At 38.4% G+C, this 22,584-nt stretch overlaps 3 protein-coding genes across 6 annotated transcripts; 2 read left to right on the top strand and 1 right to left on the bottom strand.

Moving 5' to 3' along the window:
- The first annotated feature begins 4,807 nt into the window (after positions 1-4,807).
- Positions 4,808-9,568, top strand: LOC308393734 (uncharacterized protein). The gene is made up of 12 exons (XM_080877689.1): positions 4,808-4,947; positions 6,245-6,428; positions 6,589-6,731; positions 6,810-6,901; positions 7,040-7,628; positions 7,740-7,793; positions 7,901-7,963; positions 8,189-8,272; positions 8,370-8,461; positions 8,548-8,606; positions 8,744-8,887; positions 8,983-9,568. Exons 1-12 carry the CDS (start codon positions 4,921-4,923, stop codon positions 9,153-9,155), a joined length of 1,704 nt encoding a protein of 567 aa, XP_080733815.1. The 5' UTR covers positions 4,808-4,920; the 3' UTR covers positions 9,156-9,568.
- Positions 9,569-12,188: 2,620 nt separating this feature from the next.
- LOC308393769 (uncharacterized protein) lies at positions 12,189-17,165 on the bottom strand. 2 transcript variants are annotated; one of them, XM_080877755.1, is made up of 8 exons: positions 16,956-17,165; positions 15,631-15,762; positions 15,337-15,510; positions 14,657-14,758; positions 14,423-14,575; positions 14,227-14,331; positions 14,081-14,131; positions 12,189-13,982 (listed from the first exon to the last, which is right to left on the bottom strand). In XM_080877755.1, exons 1-8 carry the CDS (start codon positions 17,026-17,028, stop codon positions 13,183-13,185), a joined length of 1,590 nt encoding a protein of 529 aa, XP_080733881.1. In that variant the 5' UTR covers positions 17,029-17,165; the 3' UTR covers positions 12,189-13,182. The 2 variants fall into 2 exon arrangements, with proteins under 2 accessions (XP_080733881.1, XP_080733882.1); XM_080877756.1 differs by having other exon boundaries at positions 16,962-17,165.
- Positions 17,166-17,205: 40 nt separating this feature from the next.
- Positions 17,206-22,509, top strand: LOC308393768 (torsin-1A-interacting protein 2-like). 3 transcript variants are annotated; one of them, XM_080877752.1, is made up of 10 exons: positions 17,206-17,320; positions 17,942-18,017; positions 18,437-18,610; positions 19,704-19,838; positions 19,944-20,024; positions 20,113-20,160; positions 20,259-20,417; positions 20,689-20,835; positions 21,010-21,138; positions 21,245-22,509. In XM_080877752.1, exons 2-10 carry the CDS (start codon positions 17,984-17,986, stop codon positions 22,006-22,008), a joined length of 1,671 nt encoding a protein of 556 aa, XP_080733878.1. In that variant the 5' UTR covers positions 17,206-17,320; positions 17,942-17,983; the 3' UTR covers positions 22,009-22,509. The 3 variants fall into 3 exon arrangements, with proteins under 3 accessions (XP_080733878.1, XP_080733879.1, XP_080733880.1); XM_080877753.1 differs by lacking the exon at positions 20,689-20,835 and having other exon boundaries at positions 17,210-17,320; XM_080877754.1 differs by lacking the exons at positions 20,259-20,417; positions 20,689-20,835 and having other exon boundaries at positions 17,210-17,320.
- Positions 22,510-22,584: the final 75 nt, after the last annotated feature.

Below are 22,584 nucleotides of genomic sequence, written 5' to 3'. Positions count from 1 at the left end.
AGGGACACATGAAGTTTGAATATACTGTTGGAGCTCTGACAGGAGATTTGTTGCAACTTGTTATATATTAAATATTAGATAGTAAGTCAAAATAATAGGAAATTTTGTGTGCGTGGCTGTCGCTAAAATAACTGTTTTAATGGGAAAATTACCAACATCTTGTTATGCTATCACAAAGAGGGACAAACTCTGAAGGGCCTACAGAACTGGGATGGTGATCATGAAGGACAATGAGAACCTTCTCATAGAACTTTGGTCTAAAAGGAATTTTTGCCTGATTCGAGTAAGACTGACTCATCATTTACAATTCAAGCAGTGGTTGCACTAAAGTCTAACAGTACAGTCAAAGTTCATTTCAAATATTCACAGTAGCCTTAAAGATTATAGTCGAGACCCTGGAATGCTTTAATATAGTTTTAAAAATATGATCACCAGATCAGTATCGGTTTCATGTTTATTTAGTCCTAACTTAGCTTTCATTTCCCCACATACTGAATAATGAGATGCTGTGATGGGTTTTATTGTTGTTGTTTTGAATGTGTATATGTATGAATCCGGGTTGATATGATTTGACTGATTTGTGTATGGCTTTTCCATTGATGTGGAAACCACAACCACAGACTGATGAACTAATACTTGGGAGAGATTATAAGGAAAACACGAACCCTTAACAACTAAAATGAAAAAGAAAAGTATATAATATCAGGATTAAATGTCAACAGTGGGATTTTTGGTTTTCATCATTTTCCGTTGTTAAGATGCTCACAAGATGTGATACAAAGCTCTCTAAGGTTAAAAATTAGAAAAATGTTTCAGCATCTTCTTCAGACTCGTTGAAAGTTTCATTTGAGTAAGTACTCAATAGATGCTTTAAAGAAACTGGGTGAAAAGATTCCATAATTGTGGGGTTTGGGAGATCACAGTTGAAGGGGCTATCTAAGGGAGTAAAATGTCCTGTCAGGCTACTGATCTTATCTTGAAAAAAGCTTAAAAAGTCATTGCGAGTTGGAGAAGAGATGATGTTTTTCACTGTATCGAAGAGAACCTTAGGGTTTCTTTTTCCTACTGCAGGTTATTTAGAGAAATAAGTGGCTCTTGCATCTTTCACTATGTCGTTAAAGGTAGATAATAGTTCTTTCAAGTGGAGGTTATAAACCTCAAGTTTTGTGGCTTTCCACTGGTGCTCAGTTTTACAGCAAATTAACCTAAAGCTGGGGATAGTTTCTGTGAACCAGGGTGGGGATTTAACAGTGCCACCTTTCCTGATTTCAAGAATTTTTAGACATTGTGAACTGAAGGAGGCCACATGCTGTTCCATATCATCAGTTTCAGGTAGATTATTATCAAATAATTCCAAATTCTTTCACCACAGAGTCAGTAATTAGTTGTAAATGCTTCACATGAACAAAGGGCACACAGGAAATAGAAATATATTTTTATTTTCCTTCTTTCTCTTCAGATCACAGATAAAGTAGAGATCAAATAAAAGACGTTTATGATCGCTTATAAAAATGTCCTCACGACAGAGTGGTCTGATATCCAGAGCCGGTGACATAATCAGATGATTCTGTGAATCTGATTCTGTCACTAAATTAAATTTAATAATATGGAAATTAAAATCCCCTAGCAGCAGGATTCTTTCCAGCTTGATGGTGGACAATAAAAAGTCCCCAAACTCCACAAAGAAAATCCTAGCTAATCCAAGTGGTCTATAGATTAATATCAGATAGAAAAGGTTAGTGCTATTTGTCTTCTTCATCTGAATATCAAATTAGTTAAAAGAAGGGGTCTTCACTAGATGACATGTTTAAGGAGTTTCTAGCTATAACAGCCAGCCCATCTCTATGTTCTGAAAGTCACGGTGTGGTTAGACAAACACTTATAACTCAAGTATTAATAAATGGTGTAAACAGGAAGTGGAGCACTCACTCACAAGTTTCATCCACATGAAACTACAGCATGTGCTGCAAACTGAAACCTTTGTTTATGTCTGTGGTCCATTTGATGACTCACTCAGTTAAACTCTGCCAAGCTACAGAGATGCATTTATCAACTGCCTAGAAAATGATTAAACTTGCTGTAACTTCCTGTTTTTAGAGCCGTACTAATGCTCTTCTAGCAGCTACAATGTATATCTTCATTTGGACACATTTAAATAAAAGTAAAGAAATATTCATACTTGGTGTCAAACCTAATTTTAATGTTATCGATACAAAACAGTGTCTGTAAACATAATCTTGAAATGGACTTTTGAACTGTCAGGTTTCTTAAGAAGTGAGTCGTAACTCCTGCTTAGTAAATGTTTGACTTCTTATGTGCTGAATAGATGTCAAGTCCTTGTTTCACAGCTGGAGACTTTAATTTTTAGTAAACAGAAGGACAGGTTACACCCAGTGGATGCTTTATTAGAGTCCTTGCTGTCTTAATTCTTTGTGAAACAGACTGAACAAGGTGCGTGTAACAGAGACTTTGGTTCATATTAACATCATAGCCTTACGCAGTTGCTACACATTTGTCGTGATCTAAATCTCCCATTTCATCACATCCCCCAAAAAATAAATGAGTAAAATTTGAATTACAAGTTTGCAGCTCTGAGTATATTTAGATATCAATCTAAACATTTGTGAATGTTTTTCTGTAACTGTAAATTTAAAACACAAGTGTGTGAAGATGAAAATTGAAAGTGAAATTTTAAAAATAAATTCTCACATTTACAGCGATCGTGGCTCAAGAGTTGGGAGTTCGCCTTGTAATCGGAAGGTTGCCGGTTCGAGCCCCGGCTTGGACAGCCTTGGTCGTTGTGTCCTTGGGCAAGATACTTCACCCGTTGCCTACTGGTGGTGGTCAGAGGGCCCGGTGGCGCCAGTGTCCGGCAGCCTCGCCTCTGTCAGTGCGCCCCAGGGTGGCTGTGGCTACAATGTAGCTGCCATCACCAGTGTGTGAATGGGTGGATGACTGGATATGTAAAGCGCTTTGGGGTCCTTAGGGACTAGTAAAGTGCTATACAAATACAGGCCATTTACCATTTACAACATTTTTACCTTCACAAAGGTTCTCTAGTGGATCTAGATTTCTGTTTAAAAGACACTATAACTGCATAAAAGTATTGCCAGGAATAACACAAATCATGGCACTGCATCTGGCTGTCTTGAAAATTAAATATTCATTGCAACTAAATTATTTAGAGAAAAAATATTAATGGCTTTTTCAGGCAGAGGTTTGATTGTGACACTCTGTGACAGTATTTAGCAGTATTTGTAGCATATATGAGAAAACGAGGTCACTTCTGTTTGTAAGAGAACTGCAGGTTGTGACATCAACTCAAACAGACATGGAAAGTCACAGCACCAACAACAATGGTATGTTGTGTCATCACGTTAAAGACGCAGCTCATAGCTTCACCTCGAAACACTGCAGCAGGTTGTGGCATCACCCTAAAGAGCAATGGGATCATCCCCAAACATAATGGCACCATTTTAAACACCCGTGGTATCATCTACAAATGCAGCGGCATGACCTCCACAGGCATCACCCACAAAATGTCGAGGATGTCATATCCACAGTCAGCAATGCCAAGGGATGTCACCCCCAAACACCGAGGCGAACACCGAGGCATGTTGTAGCATTTGAAGGCACCATCTCAAGTCACAGCTCAGTGTTCATTATGATCTCGACACACCCTTTCCAAAGAAATTCGACTGCACAATAATCACTTTTGATTGACCACTATTATGCTTCCACATCACAAACAAAATGCAATCTGTGTGTTTTTCTGCCCTTTGTTCATGTTTTACCACATCATGAAAAATACCTTTAGAGCAGCGGTCCCTAACCCCCGGGCCTCGGACCGGTACCGGTCCGTGAGTCGTTTGGTACCGGGCCGCGAGAGTTGAGGCTCAGGTGTGAAATGTATAGTTTTCAGGGTTTTATCGGTTTTCAGTGTTATTTTGTTATCGTTTTTATCGTTAACTCGGTTTTCCTGGGTCTTTTCACGTGTGTTATGAATAAATTTTCTTTTTTCGGTACCGGTACTGGTTTTATTTTGTTGTATTTATCCGCGACACCTTAAAGGCCGGTCCGTGAAAATATTGTCGGGCATAAACCGGTCCGTGGCGCAAAAAAGGTTGGAGACCGCTGCTTTAGATGGGTTATGATTTAAAGCACTGCTGTATTCCTGAAAATGCTTCGGTGTATGTTTGGGTTGTTATAAAGGAAATTTCATGCCAAACATTTTTTGATGTTTCTTTTTGTTTGTTCTTTCTTCTTGTGGATTAACTTTAAACTGGACGGCTGCTTGATCTGAGGTGTGGATCAAGAAGCTTCATGTACCTCAGATTGAAACCTGTATGGTCCTGTCTTTGTTCATGATTAACTATGAGTCACACTGATAATCATAATCTGGCTGACTCACATCTACAATGACAACATTTACATAGCTCAGATCCTTCATAATTTTCTGATTGGTTGTAGTACAATAGCACAATATATATGGACCCTAGACCAGTAGGGTCCACTAAAGACAATGGGACTGAATAACGTCAATCCAAAGCCTTACACATCACAGTATATCTGCTCACTGAGCCAGATTAATTGAACTAGTGATATGGATGGTGACACACACAGAGGAAGTAAGAGACTAGGAAAATAATCCAGGATATGTCTTTCATTTCACAAGTGAAGGGAAATGTGTTTTGTTTATCACAATGTTCCAGCTTCCTCAATTACAGCTGTAGCACCGCCCACTAACACACATTGCAACAACTGTAACTGTCCTGGAGGGTGGACTCATTTCTTCTGAGACATTTGCAGGGTTTCTTCTATTTCTCTTAGAGGGACTTTCAAAGAGGAGATATTTTTCTTTGTCAACTCAGATGTTCAGGTTTATTTTGATTCTCTTAGCTTTCTGATTCACATTATTAGATGTGGTGTGCAAACATTTACTTTAAGGTAAGAAACTGTTCTTACTCAGTTGTTTTTGTCAGTCTGTGTTTAATATTTGCCAGAGAAATGTTGAAATCCTTTTCAAGTTTATATGACTTACCATATATGACTTACTGTCTGGAGATATGGGGTAATGCATATAAAACGAACACTCTTCATATTTTCAAGTTACAAAAAAGAGCTATAAGAATTATAAACCAATCAAACTATATAGAACCAACTAACATTTTGTTTATTAATCTGAATACCCTGAAATTTTATGATTTAGTTGAATATAAAATGGCACAGATAATGTATAAAGCACAAAATAACTTGCTTTGCCCCAGTACTCAGAAGCTGTTCAAAGTCAGAGAGAGTCAATATGACTTAAGGGGAACAGATTTCTTTAAGAAAAACAAGATGAGGACAAATATAAAGCAGAGATGTGTTTCTGTTAGAGGAGTTAACCTGTGGAATAGTTATGACAGTGATTTAAAAAGGTGTAGTTCATTTTCCTTGTTTAAAAACATGTTTAAAAATAGAGTATTAGAAAAATATATATATCAAGAATGAAAAGAACAAAAAGGAGAAAAAAAACAACAACCTCTTGATTCTTTACTTTGATGTAGTTACTTATCTAAGGTGGAAAGTTTTTTTTTTCTTTGTTTTGTTTGTTTGTTTGTTTGTTTGTTTGTTTTGTTTGGTTTTTGCTTTGTTTTATTATTTTCTTCAAGCCCTGTGTACAGGAGCTGCATACAAAAAGATATTTTGTAAAAAGGGTTGGCGTAATAAGCAAATGCTTCAGCCAATACCTTTTGATTAGCCTTGTCTCATGCTTTCTTTCTTTATGGTAGATTTTTGTTCTGTTTTCACTGGGGTTTTTTTTTTTTTTTTCTCACTGTTTTCACTGAGATTTGAATTTGAATGCTAATCAATAAAATCAAATCAAATCAAATCAAAGTTTAATGGATAAAACTGAGAGCTCTCTAAAACGGCTTTCCCCCCTAATAGTTTTCCTAGAGAAATCCACATACACCTCATGCTGGCTCTGTCCACCAAAACTGCATTTGTAATCAAACAGTAGTTAAAAGGCGAAAAAGTTTTAACCTAACATTTATGTCCAGCAATGTGTCGGCTGCTCAATACTCGCAAATCTATGAATGACAATGACATTATACTCTCAAGCATCTTTAAAGCAAACACTTTCAGTGTAATCTGCCACTAGAAGTCTACATGCTGGAAGTATATGAATACTTGCAGAAGTAAATAAATATTTAGAGTGCCAATGGATGACCTGGGTATCACTGTGATATTTATTTGACAGATGTGGATGTGGATTCTGATTAGTCTTAACATCATCTCAAAGCTGCATGGGTATTCAGGGGGTTACTTCCCAGAAGCATGTGACTCAATGTTACCCGATCATAATGGTGCAGCTCCTCAAACCACAAACCCCCCCTTCATGGTTGAATATGTGCCCGGCAGCTATCCTGGAGAGCCTGTTACAGGTACAGGGAACGCTGTAGTTTTTATTTTGTTAAATTTGTTTATCACAGCAATGTCTGGTGTAATTGTAATTTACATTTTTTTTTACAAGTTATTACAATCTCTCTTCATTCTCTTTTTCCCAAATCTTTGCTCGGATGAATTTTTGAAACAATTTTCAAGTTTTGCTCAAGAGCGAGGAATCCACATATTTTAGAGGGTTTATGTTAGAGGCTCGAGAGGTTGCAGATGAAACACGTCTTACTGGAAGATTTGTTCTACTTGAGCCTGACAAGACTCAACTCCTGACATGCGGTGTTTTGGAAGTAAGTAGTTGGAATTTGATTTATTGTTTTCATTTTTTGTAAATCTGAAGCTCTCTTATGTTTTGCCACTCTTCTCAGGATTCAGCTGTTAGTCACACACTTAATCACAGAAAAACTTTGATCCGAGTTAACTGGACTGCGACAGAAGCAGAGCAGGACATCATGTTCAGGTGACTTTAAAATTTCTGATATTCTATGGCTGACGTCCACGGTGAAAATCGAACCTGACCTGCTTCAGATTTCTGTAATATTACAATGCAACAGAAAATGAATTATATCAGCATTCATTCCCTTCTAACATATTTCAGAGCAACATTTCTTCAGCAAAGGGTAAAATTCTGGGAAAATGTGAATATCATCTTACCTCAGCGCACTACTACTACAACTACTACACCGGAAACAGCTACTACACCGGAAAAAGCTACTACACCGGAAACAACTACTACACCGGAAACAGCTACTACACCGGAAAAAGCTACTACACCGGAAAAAGCTACTACACCGGAAAAAGCTACTACACCGGAAACAGCTACTACACCGGAAACAGCTACTACACCGGAAACAACTACTACACCGGAAACAGCTGCTACACCGGAAACAACTACTACACCGGAAACAGCTGCTACACCGGAAACAACTACTACACCGGAAACAGCTACTACACCGGAAACAACTACTACACCGGAAACAGCTGCTACACCGGAAACAGCTACTACACCGGAAAAAGCTACTACACCGGAAACAGCTACTACACCGGAAACAGCTACTACACCGGAAACAACTACTACACCGGAAACAGCTACTACACCGGAAACAACTACTACACCGGAAACAGCTGCTACACCGGAAACAACTACTACACCAAGCACCACAAAGGGCAACACCAACATAGAAGAAGTAAGAACCCACAGGTGGATTTGATTTTGTAACACTGTACACAAAGTGACTCATTAACCTTGCAAGAGCTTTTTTTGACAACACTGCTCCCTGTTTCTGATTTACTTTCAGCGAGCAGGTATTGCACTGATGTGTTTTGATTGTGTTTTGGTGGCAGAGATGAAAGTAAGTAGCATATTTAACGATACTCAAGACACGCACTAAATGCTATTCAGCCCCACCTTAAAAGAACAAAAAGAAATGTAATTGTGTTCTACTTCATGTCTTGTTAGGTAATATCCAATATAGGCAAAGTCTTACTGGCCAGTGAGGCTGTTTTTCATCATATAAATAAGGTAAGAGCTGGGGGCCTTTGGTGCTCACAGTGTTTTATTTTCTTCTTGTCCTGCATCTTTGTATTGCTTCCAAAAATTCTTTGAGTATGTAGTTAGTTTGAAAGCCGGGGGTTCACGGGGTGCTGGAACTTACCCCTGCTTTCATAGGGTAAAATATGGATTTTCAGGGCTTTCAAGGCTGTCTAATTTATTATATGCACTGTTGTTTTTATTTAAATTTTGTAGGTGTGTAAGGTAGCAGGCAACGTCCTCTGTGTGGCTGTTGAAATCTCATCCCTGATCTTGTTTAGTATCGGTGATTCCTCCAAGGTGAGAACAACTGGTGGTGTAAAACCCGTCTCATTAACAACATCTGTTTAATTTTTCCCACATGTATTTTTAATGTGTGTGTTTATGTATTTTTTAGGTCATCTTCTTTGCTCTTGTGTGTGTGATGATAGTGATTAATTTCACTGGAACAGTAATTTTGTCTCTGGGGATTAGAAGTGGTCCTGAAAGGTACGTTTAACTTCACTTTGCATGTGCAAACATATCAACTGACATTTGTGCAAAATGTTTATTTCATTTTTCATGTTCTCTTCAAGAAGGAAGATTTGTGAATACGCTGCCAATGTTTGTTTTGTTATCCATAATATATTTACAAGTAAGAAAATTCTTATACTTGTAAATTTAAGAGTATTAACTTTACACCATCAAAAAAGAGTTTGGACTTTTTTGTGGAAGTAGTTGCCACTGCCTTTACATTGCTCTGATATTATTTCCATGTTTGTTTTGGGCCAGTTGCTGTCATATTTCTTGGTGTTATGGAGAATGAGTGCGGAAATAACGTGAGGGACTCTTGGCTTCTGAAAGTGATGATTGCTTTCACAGTATGGGATTTCCTGAATGTAATCTGGATTGTCATTTTGAGCAGTGAAAAACGAGGTGAATGCCTTGTGCCTGTCTGAATATAAAAATCTGCATCAGATACAGCATCAAATCTAATGAGGAATAATAATATTAGTATTTTTCTGTTACAGGCCATTTAGGAACGAGCGAGAGAAACAAGCAGCAAGTTCATGTCTGTTTTTCTCATTTCCAGAGGAGACTCAGAGATGTTGTTGTTAATATTGTGTCAGTAATCCTCTTCGCTGGAGCCATTTCTTTTTCTATAGCCATCATTGTTGGTATATTTACTTGTCAGAAACAATAGTTTTGTGGTTTGTTTGAATCACAATCAGATTTCTCTTACAGTTTATATATAGTATGGTTACATCACACTGATCATATCACACTGTTTACCTGCTGCTTCCTCATTTAATGCAAGTAGTGCTTGAGGGTCTTATTTATTGTATCTCGTAATTTTTCAATACACCAGGCAGACTACACAGACTGCATATTGCTTTAGCACACTACAGGGGCGATTCTAGGATCAGAGCTTTGGGGGTGCTGAGCACCCAGAGAGCTGCCCAGCCAGGCAAGATAAACTTTACTCGTCACAGTGAGACTTCTTCCCCGTCTCTGTCAGTCCCTGCATCCCTAAATGTCTCCAGTTGTCCTGAGTTCTCTCTGACTGTCTCCTTGGTGCAGTTAAACCCCTGTTCCTCCCTGTCCTCATCGTCTGTTGTCTTCGTCTCTGTTATCAGTCATCATAATTTTACCATCTCTGTGCAAGTCTGCAAATTTCTTTATTAAATCATGAAATTCTTAAATTCATCAAGTCTCTCTGTGCCTGGGTCCTCGTCACAAAACATGACATCACTGTTTTGTACATTTTAACTCAATTTAATCCCCACATTTGTAAAAGAAAAGCAAAACACTTTTTTGAAATGTCTGTAACAAATCTGATAAAGGTTATTTAAATGCTGCAAAAGAAGAATGGATTGGAATTAAAAAAAAATATCCTAACCTTAATTACTGGGGAGAATAATGAATGATGCTCACAGTGAGCAAAAAGTAAACTGAGTGTATTTTCTGGACAGAGATTCACTTTTAATGTGTGTGTATCATATAATACAGATACATAAAAAAATACACTCCAAAAATAGAAGAGTCCTTAAAATATTTTTATATTTTTAGTAGTGCGACAGACAAACAGCAAAAAAAAGTAAATCTTTGGGCTAAAAACGCCCCTGGCACACTATATAGCTTGTTTTTCATTTTCAAGGGAAGTTTTCCTAACGTAGGTTAAATTAATTCTCATCAAAGTTAAGCAGTACTTCGAGGATGAAGTTAGATCCACCTGTGTATTGCCATTTCAAAGCCTTGCCGTGTCTTGGAGGCATTTTCTTGCAGTCAGATTAAGAAAAAAAGCCTAATGAAAAGCCACACAGAACAGACATTATTAGGCAGTATATATTTAACAGTGGAGAGAGAAGACAATTTCACATACCCGGGGCTTGACATCACACAGGACCTGTCACACAAACACTCTGAAGATGCTCAAGAACTTCTACTCACCATCCAGAGCCAAAGTGACCTTCCCAACACTGCATATCACATCACTGTACATGCACTCAATAACAAAATAATGTATTTCAATAATTTTTTTTACTGTTCACTGTAAATCTGCACACTGCTGATTTGCAAACCTTTTTAATTTCCATATTTAATTTGAGGTCATTCTTGTATTTTTAATGGTCGAGAATTGCACAGCAGTAAGCGTTTCACTGCATGTTGTACTGTGTATGATTGACAGGTTTGAAGGAGGGGTTGGGTGTATCCTTCGTGGTCCACCATATCTCAGAATTCATAGCGCGGCTCAGCCAATTCCAGTTTCCAACAATGGCGGCAGCTACTTAGTTTTAATATTACTCTGTCTGGATCACAAAAAAAACCTCTTACGATATTTTCAGGCCAGAATGTAGCTGTGTAAACTTCAAATAAATGCTCTTTTCATCAAGACCACTTGAGGAAGTGGAAGTGGAGCACTCACTCACAAGTTTCGTCCCCATGAAACTACAGCATGAGCTGCAAACTGATGTCTCATGATTCAGCAGTAAAATGGCTTTTCTTTTGTGGTATTTCACTTTGAGTTCAAAACAATAAACCCACTGCTGTGTAAAAGGTAGCCTTTGTCTATGTCTGTGGTCCATTTGGTGACTCACTCAGTTAAACTCTGCCAAGACACAGAGATGCATTTATCAACTGCTTAGAAAATGATTAAACTTGCTGTAACTTCCTGTTCTTAGAGCCGTACTAATGCTCTTCTAGCAGCTACAATGTATATCTTCATTTGGACACATTTAAATAAAAGTAAAGAAATATTCATACTTGGTGTCAAACCTAATTTTAATGTTATTGATACAAAACAGTGTCTGTAAACATAATCTTGAAATGGACTTTTGAACTGTCAGGTTTCTTAAGAAGTGAGTCGTAACTCCTGCTTAGTAAATGATTGACTTCTTATGTGCTGAATAGATGTCAAGTCCTCGTTTCACAGCTGGAGACTTTAATTTTTAGTAAACAGAAGGACAGGTTACACCCAGTGGATGCTTTATTAGAGTCCTTGCTGTCTTAATTCTTTGTGATTTTGGTCCATATTAACATCATAGCCTCACGCAGTTGCTACACATTTATCATAATCTAAATTTCATTTCATCACATCCCCCCAAATATTTAATTTGAATTACCAGTTTGCAGCTCTCGGTATATTTGTGTAGATATCAATCTAAACATTTGTGGATGTTTTTTCTGTAACTGTAAATTTAAAACACAAGTGTGTGAAGATGAAAACTGAAAGTTCACTTTTCCCCCACACATTCTTGCATTTAGAACATTTTTACCTTCAAAGTCCTGGACTGGATCAGGATTTGGTAACTGTGGAGGCAATCTGAGTACAGTAAACAAGTTTGAGGTTAACAGCTTTGTTACATGGTGTGTTGTGTTTTTTAATGCAGGTGGCTACATTGTGGTCATAAACAGTTACAACACTCAGGTAGACTGTGGCATTTAAACAATGCTCAACAAGTGTTAAGACTCTAAAATATGCCAAGAATTATGTCGCCACCAACACCTTGACCGTTGAGAGAAAGAAGGATGGATCCATGCTCACACGTTGTCTATACCAAATTCTGACCCTACTGTCACAACATTACAATACACTCATCAGACCAGGCACCATTTTTACAGTCTAGTTGTCTGGTTTTGCTGAGCCTGTAAGAACTGTAGCCTCAGTTTCATATTTGTAGCTAACAGTAGTAGCCTAGCTCATTATTAACATAAACAATTAGACAATTCACTCCTCTATGTATCAAAATTATCTTTATTGATAATATTCAGGTGTTTATGAGTGCTCAGAATAACAAGAGGAATGAGATGTATGACAGGAAACAGCACAAACAAGTTCACATGTTGTCATGTGCGCTAGTATAAATGACTGGAGAAAGTTTTTACTCTAATTAAATACAGTGTATTCTTCATATGTGTTTAAGGCACAGTCTGGGACGAGCTAATCAGTATTTATCCAAAATATTTTTACAGATATAAACCACATTGCGAGTAGCTCACAATGTGAAGTGACAACATGTTCAAAAGACCATTTAATATCAAATCCACATATACACAGCTTTAAAAAAAATACCTCAATCCAGGAAACATGACACAAATATACATATTTAGAAAAAAGCAAAGAATATAAAATATTCACCTTAAAAAGCTGTTGCTCAAAAAGACAGACACTTAAGTCAAAACCAAGCATTTCCAGCACTCACACAAAAAATAAAGAATTAAATGAAGTCACCTGGTTGTCTTGGACAGCAGAATAAAAGATGAAATATGAATTTTCACTGAAAACAAAACTTTTTTTTTTTTTTTTTTAGTTCCAGTAAAGAAAAGCTGAGGATGACGGAAAAAATGAGATGGTCATTAAAAGCTGCTGAGAAACGATGCAGGCTTTAACAGGCAACAAAAAATTAAACAGCTCAGTCAGTCTGTGTTTCGTAGATTGCATGCACATGAGAAAAGATTATCGCCACACTTGTGAAGTGGAATGATGGTGTAACACTGTAACCTCTTTTAACATGCATGCATGAGTAAAAACTGTTTAAATTTTTGTGCAGTCGAACCAAATCATATGCGTTTGACTTCAATTTAAGTACAATGTAATCTCTGAGAGAAAGAGAATAACACAATTATCGAATGCTGTAAATGAATTATCACAGCACACATCATACTTCCACGTTTTTCCTTTCTCGTAGCTCCTTCTACAGTGCAAAGAAGAATCAGGCAGCTTGGTCTTTTTAGCATCCTTTCTTCTCCACCTCAGACACCACAGGCAGGACAAGATGGGAGATGCGACTCCACAGACCACCAAACTTATCATTATTCATTATATTATACGTTTTGCCACTGGTGTCCACCAGCCTCTCCTTAAGATAGTCTTGCACCATCTCTTCCACCTCTTTTAAACCCTTTTCCTTCGGGATCTCATCTTGAGGCAGCAGCACAGAAAACAACAAGAAAACCCGCTTATATGCGGCATTCTCGTGGTCGCAGTAGCGATAAAAAATGAGAGTGGAGCCTGGTGGCAGCTCTTCCAAACGATGAATGATGGCCACAGGTTTTTCTCCCTCAAACGCTGCTTGCAGCTGACTGTCAATGTCTAACTTCACCTTATCACTGTCCTGGCCTGCTTTGCTTTTTCCATCAATGTCAAGGAAAGAGGCATTGAGGGCAGATGAGAAGGAAGCAGCCAGACCCCGAGCAAGGCACTGCAGTGTCCTCTCAGCCTTCTGTCCTGCAGTGAAAATCAGACTGACTGGCTCAGAGGGATGGGCTGTTTTAAGGTGCTTCTCCAGGTGGATTTTGCTCAACTTCCACAACTCAGGCCGCTGACTGGGGAACTGAGTCTGAAGATCAGACAATTGATCAGCAAACCTTTCTGGCTTCACAGCCCTGGATGACTGCCCTCCACCACGTTTCATGTCTTGGAGTAATGGGATGATCTTGTATATCAGCAATGTCCCGATCACAAATAGTACCAGGAGAACTAACAGGAGAACTACCAGCCGAACTAAACCCCACAAACACCACGTGAACCCTTTAATAACACAGAAACAAAAGAACACACAAAGTTAATAAATAATGTTTAAAAAGCATCATCAGGTCTAAAGATAATAATTAAAATGACAAACTTACCTCTAGAGGAATTTCTGGGGCGTGTCTTGGTAGCAACAGGTTTCTGTTTGTCTTTTAATAAAAGAAAACATGATTATATTAATGCACAGATGTCACCACTATAGCAGGTGTTGCAGAGAGAGAATACTGAGATAAAGCAGCAATACCAGATTCTTTGGAATGAATAGTCTCTTTTCTTGGAACGTTATTCACACGTCTCGGATGCACACTTGGGGTAAGGTGGTTAACTTTGGATAAATCTGAAGATGAGGCTAAATTTAGAAAAGAAAACATCTTTTCAAAGATCAAAAGTCATCACGCAGACGCTCAACCTTTCTATACAGAATATGAGCAGCACAATACCAGCGCTCTGGGCTTTGAGCATCATCGTCCTCTTGTAGTCTGCCATGCTGGACGGCTTGAGAGCCGGTGAATGATGTCTGTTCACTGTCGCGCTGATCTGTGCGACAGGCTTGGTGGGGGGTGCAGGTGCTTTAGGTGCTGGTGTTGCTGAAACTAAACAAAATAGGTTAGGTCAAATAACTTAGACCATAATTTAACACTCTGAATGTCAAGGAAGATGGAGCATTTTTCTACCTTTCTTGGATTTCATCAAGTTGGGATCCTCAGTCTTAAGACTGGGTCTGTAGAGCTCATCAAGCACTACACGGGGATTTAAGTTCCTATCTCCGAGAGCATCTGTGTTAAGCAGAAGATTTTTAAGATAAAATCCTAATAAAGTCATAAAAGAAAAGTAACTTAACACAAAGTGTATTTGTATATTATTATATGGCTTATATAGTAAAAATAAAGTATTGGTCCAAGATATTTGCCTTTGTTTTTATTTTAATTTTTTTTTTTTATTTAAATGTGATGCATTCTCAATCATCCAGGTAAGTAAATCTCCAAAGTCTGATTCTGTTCATCTGGACGTAGTGTTTTCAGAGGGAGAATCTCCAATCTCAGCTGACTGCAGGTTTCCCCAACCTTATAAACAGTACATTTGCATAGTCATAGTTTCAGTCATTTAGCAAATGTACTGTGTAGAAGATTTTGGAACAGGTTGATGAACAGAATCAATCTTTGGACATTTAAATGTGGTGTTTTGATAACTTAATTCAGTCCTGTTTTATTTACACTTTATACAGCCTCCCTATGTTTTAAGTTACTGTATTATCCATTTGTTCTTTACATTTAATAAAAATAAATTAAAAGGGAATATTATCTAATCTCTATGATTTATTTCATAATGAATGTTCACTAGTTGTAGTACAAACCTTTGTGTATGTTTGGCACATAAGTGACTTTAAAGGAATCCCGTTCAATATCCATTTCCTGGTCTTCATTTTTCTGAATGTCTCCAGATGATTCCTCAACATCCATCTTACTTTCAGCGCTCTCGTCAAACACTGCTTCTTCAGCATCCAGTCGGCTCTTCTTGCTAGGGGACTCTGTTAGGTAATAAATAATAGACACGGATTGTTTGTTTTTTAACAGTGCCTTGAACAGTGAGGGTAACTAAGGGTAATCAGCCATTAAAATTAGGCAAATACTTAATTCCAGCAACTAACCTCCATCTTCAAAGTCAGGCTCCCCATCTTTGGTACCATTAACTGATGTAGGAGCATCAGCAGCGTCAGCTTGTGCTTTTTTTCTTTTGGTCCTCTTTATAGGCTGCCTAGGAGTTGCCTCAAAACTCGACCCTTTGGAAGACAGGATTAGAAATGAGTATATCACATGGACAGCTCAGGATAAGTTATTTAGAGAAATAGCGAGGCAAGGCTGAGATAGTTTGGACAAGTGCAGAGGAAGGATAGTGAATATACTGGGCAAAGGAGGTTGAAAATGCAAATGCCAGGCAGGAGGAAAAGAGGAACACAAAAGAAGAGATTCCTGGATGATGTGAAGGAGGACATGCAGAGCTAGGGACAGGGCGAAAAAGACGGAGATGATCCCCTGTGGGGACCGCTGACAGGAGCAGCCAAAAGAAGAAAAAACCCTGAAACAGAACTGGTGTCCAGCCAGCCTCCATTTTGCTTTGTGTTCCCTATGTATTCTAGTATTACGGCAAGAGACGCGGAAACCTGATTTCAAAATAAAAACCACCTTCAAGTAAATGTAGCTTCAACATTAACCATCATTTCAAAATAAAAGCATTCGAAACCTAATTGCAAAATAAAAGCTTCGAGTTAATTTGCAGATATGTTAAGTACATAACAAATATCATTTAGTCTTGTTTACACACTCTAATGTTACATCCAAATGACACACCCGTGTACTCCAGTAGCCCCGTCAATGCCATGTTATTTTGGATTTCACAGTAAAAGCCTGTGAATTTTCATTTTTGAACTACTCTGTCATTGACTTCAGAATGCTCTTAAAAGGAAAACTCATATTTCCACAGACTAGTTGCACTCAATATCAAGTCAGTCCAACCTTGCTTTTCACAGTTTGCCCATATATCAGTGTGTTTAGCGGCTTAATGAAACGTTGATCCCTGTCACTGACCGCCAGTGCTAAAAGCGAAAGTCAGTTTGTGATTTTAACTTCGCTGCTGCTGTAAACTGTTTCGAGACACAGCGCTAAAAAACAAAACACAAACAAACAACAACAAAAAAAACCCTCACATAGATAATGGCTAATATGTAGCAAAGCATTTCAATGTAAGGAGATAACTCATTGGTTTTAAAGTTGTGCCTGAACTCGTACCAGGAACTGAAACATTAAGTTAATTTTAATACAGATTCCTATCTGAGGATCATTTACACCGGTGAAGCCTGCTAACATTAGCCAAAGCACCGATCCAAATCTGATTTTCTTTTAAACTTGTGAGTATGAGGGAGCTAATTCCGATGGCTAAGCTAGTTAATTGACATACCACTCGAACAGTGCTCACCTTTACCTGACATCCGTCGTGTCGATCTAGTCATGGGACGAGAGAGCTTATCTTCAGAGTCTCTGGTATCCATTTGTAACTCAAATTCAATTGAGCGATGCCAAACAACTTCAACTAAACAATGCGACGTAGCATCGCGCGTACAAACAAGCTACAATCACTGGACTTCCCTGTAGCTGGGGGGACATTTCTTGACAGGACACCGTTGCCGCCCGGAAAATAGTGCAACGTTTAGTTATCTCTATAGAAACAAAGGCACTGTTAAACGTTCCGCTTCAGAATTTAGTCTGCTATGAGTGCCACACATGCTAACTGAAAGCTAAGGAAGCGTATGATCTACGGCGATATGATCCGTGACATATTTGGTATGGAGCAGTAATCAGAAAAGCGTATCGTTATGACTTTTGAGTTACACGAAGGCATTTTTTTTTTACAATAACACCCAAGTAATGCTTTGGTAACTGTTGGCTAAATTAGCATCACTCTGGCTGGGCTAGCTTAGTTATCTTTGTCACTTAAATAGCTAGTTCTCTTTAATTATGGTTACCAACAATTTACGTTTCGTGCATGTCATTAGAGCTTAGTTCCCGGCGAGTAGTTATTTCTCTCGCAATAATTTATACTAGCTTTTCTTCGGCTTGCTTACTGTCACCTCGCAGCAAGTTCAGTTTCGATTTAGTAGCAAAACGTTATTTAGCAAATCCACGAAAGCACAGCCACAAATTAATACTTCCAAAATGCAATGTACATATTTCCTTTTTATTTAGTGACAGTTTGAAAAGTTGAGGAGCGTAATGGTTGTTCTCGTTCTTCTTTAACTTTAGCGAGACTGCCTTTGAGCTTGGCTCTGTTGACATGCACGTAAGCAGATTTACATTATTTGTTTGGACCTTTGAACATGTGACGACAAACTGTAACTCGTGGCTTCGCATAAAAAAGAAAAACATGTAATGTTTATTTGTTTTATTCACGCTTGAACCATCCAGTGAACCCTAAGTGAAGAAAAGGAAGACCATCTACCTAAAGACATGGAAAAGGAAGTCCCCAGTCCGAACGCAGCAGGTAAAATTCTAATATTTCTACGTTGCTCAGCCAGTGTTTGCTGTTTGGTGGTCGACTCGCTGCATTATTAAAGCAGTACAGACATAACTAATGTTTATCTCTATTTCAAGAAATACTGAACACATGTACGGTTAATATTTGGCATTTACTTCAGTTATAGCATGTTTCTGAACTAAAATGTTATTTGTTTCTCGTGATGAAATGTACATAAATACAAAAAAATCAGTTATAACCAAGATCTGTATAGAACAAATATGTTTATCTTGAACATGTTTATCACTATTAAGTTTTACTTTTTTGAACCTTTTGAAAAGATTGAGAGAGAGAGAGAGAGAGAGAGTAAGCATTGTAAGGATAGCACATATATTTATTGCACCAATGTAAAATAATTAATGAAAATTCAAACGTGTTTTTTGCAGAAAGGGTGCAAAATAAGGTACAATGTTGTAATGAAGAACATGTTCCTGGTGAGGACAGCCCACCGATGGAGGAGAAAAGCGAAGAAAGTGAAGCTGATGTTATAAATCGTGGTGACTGCAAAAAGGAGACAATAAAAAAAGAGAAATTAGCCACAACAGAAGGGACTGCTTCAGGTCAGTGTTTCTGTCCAAGTGTTACAGCACATAATTCAGATATTAGTCAACAATCAGTTATATTATATACCCCACTTTGGAACATCATCAACCAGCATTGTTTGTCTTAGTTATTAGTCATTTGTAAGTTTTGTTACTGCTGTGCTTCTAAAATGGCCATATTCATTTTACAAATCTTGTTATAGACATAAGTCTTGAGCCACCCCTCATTTTTCCTCCTTTCTTTTTTCTTCCAATGAGGCAGGCTTTATTGTTAAATAGCAATGACAGAGCTTTCCGGGCTTTCTGAAGGAGTTTTAAAACGTTTCTTTGGACACTGAGTGCTTTTTCACTCATTTTCAAGGATGAGCCGCTGTTGTAACAGACAACAAAGAACTGATTTTGAATTGTATTTTAGGATCTTTGTTACTTTGCTAAAAACATATAATTTTTTCCACCTGAGCTCTAAAATATGCTAAAGATGGGCATTTTGCACTAAAACAGGTGATTCCCAAAGAACTGTTGGGATCAAATTTGGGATACTCAGCATGGTGTGTAGTGTGTTCTTGTAAGGTGAAGAAGTGGAAGACAAAAGAAGAAAAAGCAGGACTCTGTCTTCCTGTGTTCCAACATATCGCAGCTTTTCTTTTTGTTGCTGCTGGACTTAGAACAGATTTTCAATGATCAGGATGATTTTTATCCCTCAGCCATAAAAAGCTAATGGGGTATCATCGGCACCCTGCCGGGTGGGCGGGGCTAGCACCCAGGTTTTTGAATGTGATAACGAGAATGAGGCGACATAGGATTTTGGAATTCGTACCATAGGTGCATCTAATAAAACCTTGGATGAGTTTGAATCTCAGTGATCTCAACTTAAGGTCAAGGTCGGAGGTCAAGTTTTCTGAGAATGTTCCATATCTCACCTATTGTCAGTCTTATTGTTCCAAGATTAAAAGGGGAATTACTGTTGCCCTGGGCTTTGTTAAAAGAAATCTCCATTAAGGATGCTGCAGATGCCTGATCCAAGATGATTTTTGGGGCACAGTAATATTAAATATGTAGAGATCGGAAGTTCTAGGTTGCTATGGAAGTTAAACTATTTTTATTTCAACAGACACAAGTCAAACCACGACACAGGGAGCATCTGAAACAACTGTTCCACCAACCCAAGATAAACTAGATGATCGGATAGATGGAGGCGAAAGTGAGAAAAAAGAAATCTCAGTCTCAGTCTGTCAGCCTGGAGACCGTGAGTCTGACCTTTCTGAAACATCACTGATTAGAATTCTTTTTTTGCTTCAGTCAGCTAACTTTCTGTGACTCCACAAACAAAACTGTGATTTCTTTTTTACAGAGTTCAGTGAAGGTGAAGACGGATCCTGTGAGAACTTAGACAGTGATCAGGCTCATTTTCAGGAACACACAGTTACAGCAGGTAAATTGTTCAACCGTTCAGAGTCAAGAGAACATTTGTTACCAAATGTTTCTACTGATCAAAAATTGCTTTGATCCTGTTTAATCAGCCACAGCTTTACCATCTCAACGTGCTGACTTCAGCGATACTATTCAAGGTAAGGAAGGAATATTAAAGAGACCACGTGTGGGATCTTGAATAGATATGACAGATTTCATGGGCAATTAACATAAATGAGTCACGTGCTTATTGCAGACAGGGATTCGTCTAAAAAAGAGGTGCGACCTGTTGCAGAAGCACATTCTCCCGATAAGGACAGCACACAGACGGAGAAGAAAAGCAATCCTAGTCAAACTGATGGCAAACAATTGTTATCAAAAAATGAGAAACAAGTCACGATAGCGCCAAAATCAGGTTAGTGTTCCTGTCAGAGTATTGTAACAGCTGATTCAGATATTATTATGGATTTATTTGAAAGACAAAGTCTATATTTACTTTGGTTTAAAACATACATTTAGCCTCGTTGTTCTAAGATTAAAAAGGAAACTACTGCTGTAATAAAAGTTTTCTAGTCATATTTAAAGATGAAGCACTTGCTTAATCTTATGGGACACAAGAATCAGAAATATTTAAAGATCCAAAGTCTTAGGATGTTGTGAAAGTTAAACTGTTTTTATTTCGTTAGATGAAAGTCGCGTCACAACGAACAAACCATCAGAATTAACTTTACAAATCCCAAATGACAAAGCGAATGACCAGGGCGATGAACCGGAACCTGAGCTAAAGAAAAACATTTCAGCCCCGAACAACTCAGATAATAAATTTGGAGATGGTGAGTCAGAACTTTTTGGAACATCACGGATTAGAATTTGTTCCTTAAACTTTTTGCTTCAGTCTGCTGACTTTCTATGACTCCACGAGGAAACTGGAAGTGTGTAAGTTTTTTCTTTTCTTTACCATCTTTTATTTGTGTAAACTTGTTTTTTCCCTGTGAACAATTTTTCAGCTTCAGAGGAAAGACGGCAAGAACCTGAGAGCCCAACACAGCAGTTAGATGACCACGGTAATAATGTTGAAAACATCGGTCCTACCACCCCAGAGGCTAGTCAAACTGAAGATCCACAAGTTACTAGCGGTAATCTTAGTACATTTGTTCTTTTTTTTTGTAATAGTTTTTTTTTTTAAATAATTCTTTTTGTTATGAAGTAGATGTTTAAATAACACAGGCCTTTTCTCCGTAGGAAGTGGAAAATACTTGCTAGCAGTTGCTATAGTAGTGGCAATTGTTGCTATCGCGCTGCATTTTCTTCAGCCAGAATCTCCGCCTCAGACGAATGATGTACCGAAGATAGACGTCTTCCTCAGGCAGCTGGAAAAAGTAAAGACTCGGTTTCCTAACCAGCGTGCTGAGCTCTGGAATAGGGGCAGGATCCACCTTAAGAGACACCTTCAGACCACACAGCCCACGGAGCCCGTGAGTCTGATTCTCACTGCAGGCCTCAGAGCTGAGAAGACGCTGAACTGCCTAGCTCGGGACCTGGCCTCCGCCTACTCTTCTGCCCTGAACGCCTCCGTCCTCCACATAGATGGAGCCAGCAAAGCCAGCCAGGACAGTGACCACGTCAAACTGGACATTGACAGGAAGTTGCAGGGAGCTTTTGATGGAGACAAACCTGTAGCCGTCATTCATCGCTTTGAAGAGCTACCTCCGGGCTCCACGCTAATTTTTTATCGTTATTGCGACCACGAGAATGCCGCATACAAGAAAACTTTTCTGATCTTCACTGTACTGCTGGGGGAAGAAGACGAGATTCCTGCTAAGATTAGCTTGTGTGCTGTTGAGGAGATGGTGGATGACCACCTTCAAAAAAAATTCCTCACTCATGGCCACCCAGTGTCTTTTGACATGATGGACCTGGACAAATATGGTGGACTGTGGAGTCGTATTTCTCACCTTATCCTCCCCGTGGCAGCAGAGCAGAGAATAGAGCTTGAAGGGTGCTAGAGAGCAGAAGCATTCATTCTAGTCTGAACTTTTAATCTGGGCACTAAGCTGGGTAATTCATCATTTGGGAGGTAGTAGACCTCAAGGATATTGAATATACAGATGTGGACTTCCAGAATGAATGAGAATCACTATGGTATGGGATTTAAAGTCATTTCTCTGATCAGATGTAATTATGAACAGATAATTGTAAGTTTATTTGGTCTCTGCATTATATTTAAAATTTTGAAGGTAATTTCTGCATTTTAATAAATACTTGGAGTCACAAGATAGAAGGAAGAACAATTCTTTTGGTATCACGGCAATGGGGTTTTTAATTGTTATTGCAAATGTCTTCTGTGATTCGGAAACTTGCATGGCACCAACATGCCTTAACTGAACATACAAAGTCCTTTTTGTCTATATGTATATGTACACGTTACACTACGGGATAAAGAATGAAGATAAGTACATAAATTATATGTGCCTTAAAGTAAAAAATAAACGCTGAAGAATTTTAAATGTCTTTTGTGACTGGAATGAACACTGTTGCCACCAGAGGGCAGCAAATCCACATCTGAAACTTGTCTCCAGCGT

Source organism: Rhamphochromis sp. 'chilingali' (assembly GCF_963969265.1).
Source record: "Rhamphochromis sp. 'chilingali' genome assembly, chromosome: 3".
Taxonomy (NCBI): Eukaryota; Metazoa; Chordata; class Actinopteri; order Cichliformes; family Cichlidae; genus Rhamphochromis; species Rhamphochromis sp. 'chilingali'.
This window is presented reverse-complemented; position numbering and strand designations above follow the sequence as displayed.